This window comes from Anomaloglossus baeobatrachus, chromosome 2 (assembly GCF_048569485.1).
Source record: "Anomaloglossus baeobatrachus isolate aAnoBae1 chromosome 2, aAnoBae1.hap1, whole genome shotgun sequence".
Classification (NCBI taxonomy): Eukaryota; Metazoa; Chordata; class Amphibia; order Anura; family Aromobatidae; genus Anomaloglossus; species Anomaloglossus baeobatrachus.
The window spans coordinates 549,296,762-549,310,961 of NC_134354.1; the positions used below are offsets into that span (position 1 = coordinate 549,296,762).

Here is a 14,200-nt window from a genome sequence, read left to right on the forward strand (position 1 = left end):
TTAAGCTGCAGTGCAAGCAAAGGCTTGGTTACCCGATATTTACCTTTGTTACCAGCGTCCGCAGCTTCTTGAAGCCGGCTCCCTGCTCCCTGCACACGTAGCCAAGGTACACATCGGGTAACTATAAGCAAAGAGGTTTGCTGATTAACCCGATGTGTACTCTGGCTACGAGTGCAGGGAGCCAGCGCTAAGCGGTGTGCGCTGGTAACCAAGGTAAATATCGAAGCACTTTGCTTGGTTACCCGATATTTACTTTGTTTACCAAGCACAGCATCGGTTCCACGCGTCGCTGCTGGCTGGGGGCTGGTCACTGGTTGCTGGTGAGATTTGCCTGTTTGACAGCTCACCAGCGACCATGTAGCAACGCAGCAGCGATCCTGATAAGGTCAGATCGTTGTCGTGGTCGCTGCTGCGTCGCTAAAGTGTGAACTAGGCTTTAGACCTCATTCACACGTCAGTAAAAAACACACATTTTTCACTGACATGTTAAAGGTGCATATGTCCCAGAAAAAAAACAACTTGTCTCCGTGCGGAACACATGTGAACGCTACATGGATACACATCAGTAAGAAATCACTGATGTATTCACAGACCCGTTGATTTTAATGGGGCTGCGTATGTTCGTGATTCTGATATGTATAAAAACTGCAACACATGTACCAGAATCATTGTCATGTGAAGTGGGCCTTAACTAGCTGCTGAATGTCCCTCACCTTCATCACCCCTCTGACATCTCCTGCCAGAGTAGAAAGAAATGGGCAGTCAGGAAAGAGGTTGAAATTTAACGCATGGTTTGTCTCTATTTCTGCTCTAGGATGCAGGATGTCCTGATCTTGTGCACCCATTCTAAAGGGGGCTTTAAACGCTACGATATCGTTAATGTTTTATCGTCGGGGTCACATTGTTAGTGACGAAAATCCGGCATCATTAACAATATCGCAGCGTGTAATAATTACCAGCGACATTAGGCAACCTCAAAAATGGTGAAAATCGTTCACCATGGAGAGGTCGTCCCAAACTCAAAAATCGGTAAGGGTTCTTTAGCGTTGTGGTTCATCGCTCATGCGGCAGCACACATCGCTATGTGTGACACCGCATGAGCGAGGACCGTCTCCTTACCTGCCGCCAGCCGCAATGCAGAAGGAAGAGGTGGGTGGGATGTTTACATCACGCTCAGCTCTGCCCCTCCGCTTTCATTGGCCGGCCGCTTAGTGACGTTGCGGTGACGTTGCTGTGATGCCGAACGTCCCTCCCCCTTGAAGGAGGGATTGTTCAGCAGTCACAGCGACGCCGCCGACCAGGTAAGTATGTGTGACGCTGCGTAGTGATAATGTTCGCTACGGCAGCGATCACAAACAATCGCATGCGCGACGGGGGCAGGTACTTACACGCTCGCTATTGCTAGAAATTGCTAGCGATATCGCTACCGTGTAAAGCCCCCTTAAAAGTTGGGAGATATGGCTCCCATGTCGAGTTCAAATAGTGCAGTGGTTGTGCGTACACAAAGCTGCGCCATGCATTGTCTATGATGTTGGTAAAATTAGGTAAGAACTTTATTATTTTAAGACGTACTACATCTGTTCCTCAAGTGCTGTATGCAAAAATCACAAATAGCTCAATTTAGCTTTATGTTTGATCACCTTTCATGAGGGTTTTTGAGCAAACAATCCCAGACACATTTGCCATTCAACAGTCTCCATTAGCTACACTGTATGAAGCTGCAAGGCCTTGAGGCTAAGCAATTACTGATATCAGATGTGCACTCACTGGGAAAAACTGCTTTGAGTTAAGGAAGAAGAAAACCAATTCCAAGCACATAGAAGCGTTCTACAGAGGCATGACATTGATAAAGATATCTCTTGTGTCATGTCTCAGTCTGCTACTCAGAAATCCCACTGTTAACCAATGAGCTGCATCACCTGCTATCTTATCTCACCATCCGAATGCCTTAATAAATAGGCTGTTTATTTATAAAACCCCAGCAATATATAAAGATGTGCTGTATATAATCAGACCTTAGGAAATGTCAGACAGTTGTCTATATAAAGTGCTTATGTGAGTAATCTCACAAAGAATAGTTTATGTTTGTTATTTTCCTAGGTTTCGGAAACCACAGCAATCAAAGGCTGTTGTTAAGACAGCATGCTGTGATAACAATTTATGGTGGGGAAGTTAAACAAGTCAAATCTAACCCGCTGTCTGAGATTAAGGACCAATTGAGCACATTCATATTGCAGATTTGTTGGGAGGGTTGATTTAAATATTCAGGGTTTGCCTGGTCTAAAATGACAAGACTGGAGTTAGGGGTGCTTCACACACAGCGAGCTCGCTGCCGAGATCGCTGCTGAGTCAAGCTTTTTGTGACGCAGCAGTGACCTCATTAGCGATCTCGCTGTGTGTGACACTGAGCAGCGATCTGGCCCCTGCTGCGAGATCGCTGCTCGTTACACACAGCCCTGGTTCGTTTTCTTCAAAGCCGCTCTCCTGCTGTGACACACAGATCGCTGTGTGTGACAGCAAGAGAGCGACAAATGAAGCGAGCAGGGAGCAGGAGCCGGCATCTGACAGCTGAGGTAAGCTGTATCCAAGATAAACATCGGGTAACCAAGGTGGTTACCCGATATTTACCTTAGTTACCAGCCTCCGCAGCTCTCACGCTGCCTGTGCTGCCGGCTCCGGTTCTCTGCACATGTAGCTGCTGTACACATCGGGTTAATTAACCCGATGTGTACAGCAGCTAGGAGAGCAAGGAGCCAGCGCTCAGTGTGCGCGGCTCCCTGCTCTCTGCACATGTAGCTGCATTACACATCGGGTTAATTAACCCGATGTGTACTGTAGCTAGGAGAGCAAGGAGCCAGCGCTTAGTGTGCGCGGCTCCCTGCTCCCTGCTCACACTGGTAACTAATGTAAACATCGGGTAACCATACCCGACGTTTACCTTAGTTACCAGTCTCCGCAGCTTCCAGACGGCGGCTCCGTGCAAGCGCAACGTCGCTTGCACGTCGCTGCTGGCTGGGGGCTGGTCACTGGTCGCTGGTGAGATCTGCCTGTTTGACAGCTCACCAGCGACCATGTAGCGATGCAGCAGCGATCCTGACCAGGTCAGATCGCTGGTCGGATCGCTGCTGCATCGCTAAGTGTGAAGGTACCCTAACTCTATGTGACTGCAGACTTGGGAATAATCAGGATTCTCTATTGTCAGAGCTAGGACCGGTGGTCACGTCGCTGCGAGTGTGCAATATGTATACTCTAGGCCAAAATCCGACTAGGTGTATTTAGCGAGGCCGTACACATTTAGTCGGAATGTGGCCGGCAGCATGCATATTGCATACTTGCAGCCACGTGACTGCCATTCCCAGCTCTGACACTGTCGTTCCCAATTCTGACATGATTGGCCAAACCATCAAAACCAACCATTGACAAACTATCTGAACTGACAAATCGGAAATGTTCAGAAGGATTAAGGGGCCATTTACATTTGACAGTGTATGGCTCAAAATGACCGCCAACCAGCAACTTGTTTCAAGGGAGGTAGTTGTGTAATTGTGACTACTTTCTTCTGGTATAGGCCGAAACACGTAGTTGCTTTCCCCCCACCCCCCACTTTCATGGATGTCTGTTTTTCAGATGTCTGACCATTTGGCAGCTATTTTAATGTAAGAATACATGAGAAATTTTATATGACATGCCTTGTCAATTCTGTCCTTTTCAGCACTGGAATCACTTGCCTTGTTGTACTTTCTTCTGGTTCTTTTTGAAGCCAAATATCATCAACTCCTACACAATATGCTCCACTCTATTGGCCTTAAAGGTGTTTTACAGCGTCAACATAAGTTTTTGAAAGCCACTCTATGTGAATTTACATTGTAGAATGCTGCCAGTGTGCAATACACAGTACATACTATTGGGATTTCCTTCTATTTCTAGCTCAAGTTGTCGGTCACGTGACTAAATAAGCTATTTGTTTGCTGATTGCCAGTCAATCTTCAGGTTATTAGAGCTAGAAAGGTGCCAGGCCACTGTACTCAAAGTGTAGCACCTGGGAGAAAAAACCTTTTTTTCCTGTGCATCATGGCAGAGTCGGCTATCAAAAAATGTACTGGGTGTGCTTGTGTGGTGCCCCTGCGGCTACAGGCGCCACAGGGTACTGCACCTCACTTAAGGTGCAGTATTCATCTTAATTGCAGAGGAGTTCATTGCTGGTAACAACCACAACCACACTCACCAACACATATCACGGCGGTTCTGTCACTGGGACCGGGCTAGGGTAGGTGCTGGGGTGGCCATCACGAGGTATTGGACCTCATGCCCACTAGTTCAGGGACCCGGGAGGCGGGGCTTCCACAAGGGGAAGTTAGGAGCCATCCGACACACAATAGGCAGTCTGCACCGGACAGTGTCCATGTGAGGTTGCACTTTGGAGAAGCAACAAACAATGAACAGTTCGGGGCCCATGGTCTGGAGCTGGAAGCTCAACCTAGGTTTCTAGGAAAAGAGGGGGAATCCCAGGGTTCGGGAGGAGTGCTGCAGGCACCCGTGATACGTTCCATGGCCCAGGAGTTGGGGTGAAGGGAGACCATTGAAAGGAGACTAACAGAAGGGACCGTCAGTCACGACCTCCAAAGTATCCAGGTTCAGCTGGAGCCCATCACACCAGGGATTTGCACTTTCCAACGGCTGAATTTGTGAGCAGTGAGTAAAGAAATCTTGAACTGCACCACTTGTGTCGTCCCATTACTGCCGGCGCCTACGCCATCGCGTCCCTAGCGCTGTCAGCCTCTGAGAATACTACCATCACCATCCTCCCTGGGGCACAGTTCTGCCTGTGGAGAGCTGAACCATCCGAGTTGCATTGTCATCCGCCCCAGCAGAGAAGTCCCGCAGCGGCAGCTGATATTGGCCACAAACCACAGGAGGCATCACGAACAACTACCCCCATCATCCCCATCTCCAGCTATTTTAGTGACACTTGGGGTCACGGAACCGGGCAAGGCCACTGCGGCGTTCCAAGAGAAGCACCGTGGCCCGGCGACGAGTAACCCCTGACCCTGTGGGCGTGTCACTTGTATTGAGCAGTGACTGTAACCGAGTCAGCATGTCTATATGACTGAAAGCCAGTGGATCCCAGGAGGAAATAAATTAATTTTCTCCCTTGTGCTGGACTTTTAGTAAGGTGGACAAACACATTACTAAGCAAATGCAAATGAACTATATCTGCAGCATTATCCAACATAAGATCCTCTTAATAGTCTATTCCAATGCGCATAGGCGGCCATTGTTATTAACAGTGCAGGTCCTGCTTACACAAACGATGCACTGCCAAGAACAATGGTCATTTATGCAGCACAAAAGATCATTTCACCCAACAAATGATCATTCTGCTCATTCATCATTGGCTTGTTTAGACTACAAGATTATCGTGAAATGAACATCCCTAGGAATGCTCAGTCAGATAATCCGGCACTGTAAATGGACCTTAGATGTGACTACAATTCTAATAGCATTTTTTTGACTAGTCAGCAAGCAAGAATAATAGATTAATAGGCAATGGAAGAATAGGCACACTACCGACAATAATTTCCAACACATTACAGGTATATTTTCAGCCTTGTACAACATAGTATCTGCTATTTCAAGATTAATTTTCCTGCTTTTTAGAGTTTGGTCTGAGAACAAACCTTGTAAATTGATTTTGAACACTCCCATAGACTTAGGTATTTTTTTTTTAAACTTGAAAGAGCATGTGAATTTATATTTTAATGGGTAATGCAAGATTCAGCTTTTCCTTTTTGCTACTTGGGGCTTTTTGCTCTGCTGGTGTTTCTAGATTGTCTGGTTGCATGAAGGGTCTCCTCTTAATGTCTCTTTTTATATTGATTGAATCAGATGAGTAAATCATTCATAAAAGCTTATCTCAATTTATAAGTCTTTTATTTGACTGTAAATGTATTTAATTATCTATTTTGTCTGGAGGTTATCTTACTGAAATGTGCTGTCATTCCAAATGTACGAGAGAGAAAATAGAGCACGCTAAAATAAAAAGGAAATAAATAATAAACTCTGATACAGAGTTTGAAAGTATCTAGATAGAATTGTCATATATGCGTAATTTAACTCTATACATTGATACTGAGTGTATTTTAAGTCTAAAATTATGGTAAAGCATCACCTTTGCTAAGGTCAGCTTCAGATGAGGACAAGAAAAATCATCCGATTTTTATTCAGAAAAGTCAGATGATATTCATCTGTATTGTCCTTCGGATGTCATCCATGTGTCATTCATGATTCCATATAGCATCCGTATTTATACATCAACAGTTTAAAAAGTATGTGAACATATACATGTATGCTATATGAATAATCTGTATCAGACACACTTTTCCATGACTCAGGAAAGTCTGAAAGTCTCAGGAAACTCCCTTTTCCAACTTCTTAACCTAAAATAAGACACAAAGACTGTGTGACGGATGTAAAAGTCCACAGCAGCCATATTTATTAACAACAAAGAACCAATAACATTTCATCCATAAACATAGTAATAACTCCGTTATAACATAACCACCAGCAAAGGAGGGGGTAAGTGAAGAGTCCCGTTGTACATGATTGCAACACCAGCTCCACCATGTGCCCTCAGCTGCACCACTCCGGCTCAAGGACACTCAGCCGAGTGATGCCCAACCAATGTCCTGCTGGGACCCAGCCCAGTAGGGACCCACATTAACATGTCCTGCTGCGACCCAGCTCCGCAGGGACCCACCTTAACCAACCATACAATTGCACCACCCAGGGTAACCCGTTCCTGCACAGGGTTCCCCCCACTTCGTGCAATCCACCGGCTTCAAATACCCCTCTTCTTTCCACTGACTGCTGTGACAAAGTCTCAAATCTTCTTTGTCTCTCCCTGTTAATCTCCAGAAGTCCCCGAAAATAGGGCGGGTAGGCGGGACGATACCAGATGTCTGCCAGGTACCTAATGACCACCCCACCCCACAGCACTGTCCTATATACTACCCTACAATTGACCTCCCCCTGACCAATCACAATCCACAATTACTATAACCCCACCTTCCAATTTCCCACACAAAATGCACTACACCTTAAGCCCTTGCTATCCCTCCTGCCTAGCATCTCTCCTTAGTTATGTTGCCCTCCCTTGAGCCTGTTTGGGGTAGGCAGTCCGGTCTGTCTCTAGAGTTGCATAGGCATGTCCCATCCGAAATGTGACACAGAAAAAACTGTCATCTAAAGAACTCTAAAGAATTACATTGGTCAGTTTGCTGTCAATTTTTCCACATCAGTATAATACTTTAAGAGAACCTGTTATGTCCCCAAAAACAATCACATGCATATATGGGCTTAATATTCAGGTAATTTAACATTTTAAAGCTGTTCGTCCACCATACTAAAACCCTGGCTACCCAGAGGAAATGAGCTTCATTCCTCCCACCAGCCTTCAGCTTTCAGTCATAAAAGCGAGGACCTCAGTCACTGTTCAGTATATAATGAGCAGTGGCTGTATTCACCCCAGCAATGACTGACAATTAGCTCATCAATGCATCAGTAGAAAGCTGTCAGTCAGTGCCAGGGTGTGGTTACAGTCACTGCTCACTATGAATTCAGTGGTGACTAAAGTCGCAATGGCCATGCCTCCATGATTGAAAGCCGAAGGCTGTTAAAAGAAATAAAGTTAATTTCCTCCCATTAGCTGGGCATTCGGTGTGGTGAATGGTCAGCTTTAGAATGCCATTTACCTGCAAATTAACCCAATATATTCAGGTTACTAGCATTTGTGGATGTGACAGGTTCCATTTAAATATGAATATATCACATTAAATATGTTGGTGTCCCAACGATTCAATGACTGTACAATTGTCATGTGGATTCCACTCTCACTATATAACAATGATCTTCTCATAACCTGTTCCAGGGTGAGCTGCTAAGTTGGACACCATGCGAGGAATTCTATTCTTGCTAATATGCTTATGTGGCGCCCTGGACAAGCCAGGACGTCACAAGCACTACACCAACACACCCCACACCCCCGGTCAGGCACACCTAAGTCAAACAAAAACCCTTGTTGCCTCCTTCCAGGGGCTGATGTCCACACCAGGGGGTGGGCCAGGTGGTTGGTCCCGCCCACCGAGGAGTTCACAGTCCTGGAGGCGGGAAAAGAGTTCAGTTTAGTTTTGAATGGAGTTCAGGAGAGGTGGTAAAAGAGCAGACTGACAGCGTCCGGGTGTGTGGCCCGGACGGTACAGCAAGGTTGGCAGACGGTGGTGACCGTCTGCAGGAGAGGCCTATCGGAGCCAGCCGTAAGGACTGTGGATGGGCGGTGGCCCGGCGGTACCGGACCGGTACGCAAAGAGAAGCCAGCACCAACAGGCAGGGCTTACGGACCCCGACAAGGCTAGGAGTCGCCTTGAAATTGTCAAATCCGTTAGCGAAGGGAACCTCCGGGGTTTCCCAGCAGCCAAGTCCCGACAGAAGGCAACAGTCCAACCGAGAGAGGAAAACACAGTCACCGCCAAGGCTACAGTTCCCAGGGACAGAGCCTGCAGGCAAAAGGGGCTCCTTCAGCAACCTTCAAAGCTGGGGAGCGGGTTACCGGTGGGAACCCATTGGAACCATTTACACTACACAGGTGCAGGGAAAGGCAGTCACCATCAACCTGCCGGGATGAGAAACACCGCAGCCATCTGTGGGACCCGTCCATCCAGCTGTTTATTTTACCAGAGACTTTGTGTACATCATTGGCTGAGTGAGTACCACCGTGCCGTGCGGCACAGCGCTGCCCCCGCGACCCTGCACCTCGCCAGGCCCCGTAACCCGCCTGCCATCCATCCCTACCCCTCACCGGGCCCCGGGACAACCAAACCCCCTACCCACGGAGGGGAGAAAATGACATCCAAGCTGCTCCCTGTCACCGCTCCCGGGATCCCCATCCAGAGCAGCGGTGGTGTCTCACAACCTCACCACATCCGTGGGTGGCGTCACGGACAATAAATCCCCAAAACCATCCCCCTTTTCACTCACGGGTGAGGAGCGCCGCTCGAGTCCCCGGGATCCGGCCCACCGCTCAAGCCACCATCGAGCAGCAGTAGCCGCAGCAGCCGGACCCGAGCAGTGGGAAGCGCGGCGTCCCCGCCTCCGCCCGCGACACTTATGCGGATGTTATGGTGCATTTACACCAGTAAATAATCAGCATATGAGCACTTGTAGGAGCACTCATTTCAGATAATTAAACTTGCCGGCAATCATACAACAAATGAGCAAAACATTCTTTAATTTGTAATTGGCTATTTTTTAACTGTCAGCAGCAGCACATCTTTGTGTAAACAGGAATAAGATGATACTCTAATAGGACAGAATGATTGTATTTGTGGTCATTCTATCCTCATCATTGTTCATCAGCCTGTGTTCATACTGTAGTTTATTAGCCCATCACAACATGACTTGTGTATAATCGATCAGCAATCATTAATAGCTCATTAACGGCCCAAAATTGTTACATCTAAATGATTTATTTCATTGATATCTACAACCTACGTAACATTGTTAGAGAACACTTTCACCCCTTCATGGCAACAGCATTAATTGCATTGGCTTTTTTCAATAGCATAATGCACTTTTCTAAACTGCAGAAATTGTTCATGTTTGGGTAACATGACAAAGAGTTTAACGCAGCCCCCAAATTCTTCAGATTACAAAATCCAACTAAGCTTCGACGGATTGAGCTCTCACGTTAAATTTACAGGATTTAGAGGATCTGTCAACATATTAGCACTAGACACTGTATCACATGGTCATGTCTTAATGACTATTTTTACACAGCAAGAAGGGGACGTACACAATACTAGGCAGCTGGATTTAACTTCAAAACTGGTTGTTATATATATATATATATATATATATATATATACTGTATACATATACAGTATGTATGTGTGTATATATATATATATATATATATATACATATATATATATATGTGTGTATAAAATCCAGCACATATTCATTCTGTCTACCTTTACTAACATTTGTGAAATAATGACTTGTTCTAAAGAGCTCACAGAATTCAAGTATAATACTGTAATAAGTTGCCACCGTTGTGACAAGTCAGTTCATTAAATATTTTCCCTTCTATATATTCTATGATCAACTGTGAGTGATTATTATTGAAGCAGTAAAGCATATAGGAAGCTCAGCAACTTAGCCACAAAGTGTCAGATCATGTAAAGTTACGAGAGAGGTCATCGGCTGCTGAGGCACATAATACGAACAAGTCACCAACGCTTTGCTGACTCAATAACTCTACAGCTCTGAACCTCATCTGGAATTAACATTAGCTTCATGGCATGGTTTTTCCATGGACAAGCAGCCTAATATCGTGAAACAAAATGGCAAGCGTCTGGTGGAGTACTGTAAAGAGTAAATCATACTTCTTTTTTTGGCAGTTTAATGGATGAATATGGGTTTGGTAAGTTCCAGGAGAACTTTATATGCCTTAGTGCATTGTGCCAATAGTAAAGTTTAGTATAAGAGGTAAGATGTTGTGAGGATGTGTCGCGGGCGGCGGGGCGCTGCGCTCGGTGGCTCGAGCAGTGGGCCGGATCCGGGGACTCGAGCGGCGCTCCTCGCCCGTGAGTGAAAAGGGGATGGTTTGGTTTGCGGATGTTGTCCTTGACGCCACCCACGGTTGTGGTGAGGTTGGGACACCACCGCTGCTCTAGACGGGGATCCCGGAAGCGATGACAGGGAGCAGCCGAGATGTTTTTCTCTCCCCTCCGTGGGTAGGGGGATTTGGTGGTCCCGGGGCCCGATGATGGTGACTGGAAGGTGGATGGCAGGGTTTGGTGAGGTGCAGGGTCACGGGAGGGCAGCGCGGTGCCAGACGGCACGATGGTACTCGCTCAGCCAATGATGTAGATGGGGTCTCTGGTAAAACAAACGGCTGGATGGACGGGTCCCGCAGCCGGCTGTGATGGTCACTCCCAGTAGGTTGGGGGTGACTGTCTCTCCCTGCACCTGTGTTGTGTTGTCGGCTCCGATGGCTTCCCACCAGTAGCCCGCTTCCCAGCGGTGTATTTGCCAGAGGAGCCCCTTTTTGCCCACAGGCTCTGGCCCTGGGAACTCTAGCTGTGGTGGTAGCTGTATTTCCCTTCACGGTTGAGCGGTTGCCTTCAGTCGGGTCTTTGCTGCTGGGAAACCCCGGAGGTTCCCGTCGCTGATGGATTTGACCGGTTTAACGGTGACTCCAAGCCTGGTCGGGGTCCATAGGCCCTGCCGAGTGGTGCTGGCTTCTCTTCGCTCCCGGGCCGGTACCGGTGGGCCACCGCCCGTCCCCAGTCCTTACGATTGTGCGTCAATCGGCCTCGCCTGCAGACGGTCACCACCGTCTGCCAACCTTTCTGTTTTTGTGCCCGGGTCACGTACCCGGACACAGGCAGTTTGCTCCACTACCACTTCCCTCAACTCTCCAACCGCTCTCCAAAAACAACTGCCTTCCTTTTCCCGCCTCCAGGACTGTGAACTCCTCGGTGAGTGGGGCCGACTGCCTGGCTCCACCCCACCTGGTGTGGACATCAGCCCCTGGAGGGAGGTAACAAGGATTTGTGTGTGTGACTGATGTGCCTAACCGGGGTGTGGGGTGTGTTGTTGTAGTACCTGTGACTGCAGACGGTCACCACCGTCTGCCAACCTTTCTGTTTTTGTGCCCAGGTCACGTACCCGGACACAGCCAGTCTGCTCCACTACCACTTCCCTCAACTCTCCAACCGCTCTCCAAAAACAACTGCCTTCCTTTTCCCGCCTCCAGGACTGTGAACTCCTCGGTGAGTGGGGCCGACTGCCTGGCTCCACCCCCCTGGTGTGGACATCAGCCCCTGGAGGGAGGTAACAAGGATTTGTGTGTGTGACTGATGTGCCTAACCGGGGTGTGGGGTGTGTTGTTGTAGTACCTGTGACGTCCTGGCTTGTCCAGGGCGCCACAGATGTTTTCAGGTCTTGGTTAAGCCCCTTAACTCCAGTGAAGGGAAATCCTAATGCATTGCCTTGGTAACAATTTAAGGAAAGACCTATCTGTTCTACCATGACTTTGCCCTAGTACACAAGCAAGATCGATAAAGGCATGGTCAGTAAAGTTTCGTGTAGAAGAAGATGACTGTCTGACAGATGACCATAGCCTCAACCCTGTGGTTTGAGGTTGTGGTTGAACTTTAGGCGTTCTTGTCTAAAATCAGTGTTTTAGCTCACAAATGGTGGTATGGATGAATAGTCAAAAATTCACACCCATTCCAGGCACACTCTAAAATCTTGTTCAAAGCCTTCCCGGAAGAGTGGAAGCTAATTTAGCTTCAGAAGGGGAACATAAGGATTTAGAATAGATTTAAAGGAGTAGTGTAGATGTAATATGTAGATATCCCAATACAAATAAGTAACACATTTATGTAAGATCAGTGAATTATTCTGTGTACTTACAAACAGAAGCAGTAGGACAATATCAGGGTTGTCACATGCACAAGCAACATGCATAGGAGTCCAGAATTCTTCATCTTGGTGATTTACATTAACTCCACGGTCAATAAGGATTTCTGCAGCAAATGCATTATCATACCGTGCACACTGGAAGAGATAAGGATGGCAACTCACAGCTATAGTAACATAGGAACATTTCTAGGAATATTTTCAGATTATAAAGCTGTAATTCGCAAAGCTATAGGTTTAATAGAAGCAACTATTGAATTTAGATTTTCTGCAGTATGCCTGCCTATGAAAATAAGCAACACTATATAATACTGTGAGACTATTTCTATGTAGTTTAGTATAAAAATCAAAATCCACTAGCACCGAGGCTAAAGGAGAGCCTGTCTTTGTTGAGCCGTCATAATGGATAACAGCAGCCGCAGAAAACGACGAACAGCATATCACACATTGAATTCTAATCACATACACCACGCAATGGGGAACTGCGTGCAAACAAGTACAGAATTGAGATAAATTGGGACAAGAGCTTGGGGGAAATTAACAGAAAATTTGGAGGAGGGGTGGGAAAAATGGGAATGTGGCAGAAGATTATTAGAGCGGTAAGAACTAAAACAGGATTTCTGTACTGTTACTGATGCTTAGCATTATTGGAATTGTATAGCTGTATGTATGTATAACATTATGTATTTATTGGCAGCGGGGATTATTGAACATAGGGCATCAAGAAGATGGCCATATAGTGGGCACCACTTATCACTGAACATATACTGGTAGGCACATATAGTGCACAGCCTACAGAACTACTGAATGAGGGCAGGGTGAGGATATATATTGGGTAACCATTGCTAACAGAATATTCACTTGTTAGAAGAATACATTAGATAGGCAGCAAATAATAAAATGTTATTATCACAAAAGCTCAAATTACCATCACAAACAATTCAATCATCTATCTCCAAGAAACTTCTAATTTCCCTGTGGTATGACTGCAGATTTGACAGTAGAAACAAAATGCCAGATTCATTATTGAATTTCCTCCATTTTTCAGTGTAAACACCTCTTAACCCCTTCATGACCGGCTGATTTTGCGCTTTCTTATTTTTTTTTCCATTCTTCTTCGAGAGACGTAACTTTTTTATTTTTCAGTCAATATGATCATGTGAGGGCTCGTTTTTTGTGGAGCAAGTTGTACTCTTAAATGAAACCATAAAATTTACTATATAGTGTACTGGAAAACAGCAAAAAAATTCCAAATACGGAAAATTTGCAAAAGAAGTGCGATAGCACTATTGTTTTTGAGATATTTTATTCACTGTGTTCACTATATGCTAAAACTGATTTATTGGTATGATGCCTCATGTCAGTACAAGTTCATAGACACCAAACATGTATAGGTTTACTTTTATCTGAGGGATTAAAAAAAATTAGAAGTTTGTCCGAAAAAAGTGGTGAACGCTTTACGCCATATTCCGTGACCCGTAGCGTTGTCAATTTTTGGGATTTATGGCTCAGTGATGGCTTATTTTTGCGCCTCAGGCTGATGTTTTCAACGGTACCATTTTTGCACAGATGCTACGTCTTGATCGCGTGTTATTGCATTTTGCGCAAAATTTGAGGCAACCAAAAAACGTAACTTTGGCATATGGATTTTTTTTTGCCGCTACGCTGTTTACCGATCAGGTTAATTGATTTTATATTTTGATAGATCGGGCATTTC

General features: G+C 46.0%; 1 protein-coding gene across 2 annotated transcripts in view; it reads right to left on the bottom strand.

Annotated features, from left to right (window-relative positions):
- MYO16 (myosin XVI) overlaps positions 1-14,200 on the bottom strand; it is a 926,147-nt gene that overhangs the window by 550,852 nt on the left and 361,095 nt on the right. For both annotated transcript variants that reach the window (XM_075336677.1, XM_075336676.1), the window contains exon 4: positions 12,478-12,621. In XM_075336677.1, coding sequence (XP_075192792.1) covers positions 12,478-12,621 — 144 coding nt within the window. The remainder of the gene's footprint in view (positions 1-12,477; positions 12,622-14,200) is intronic.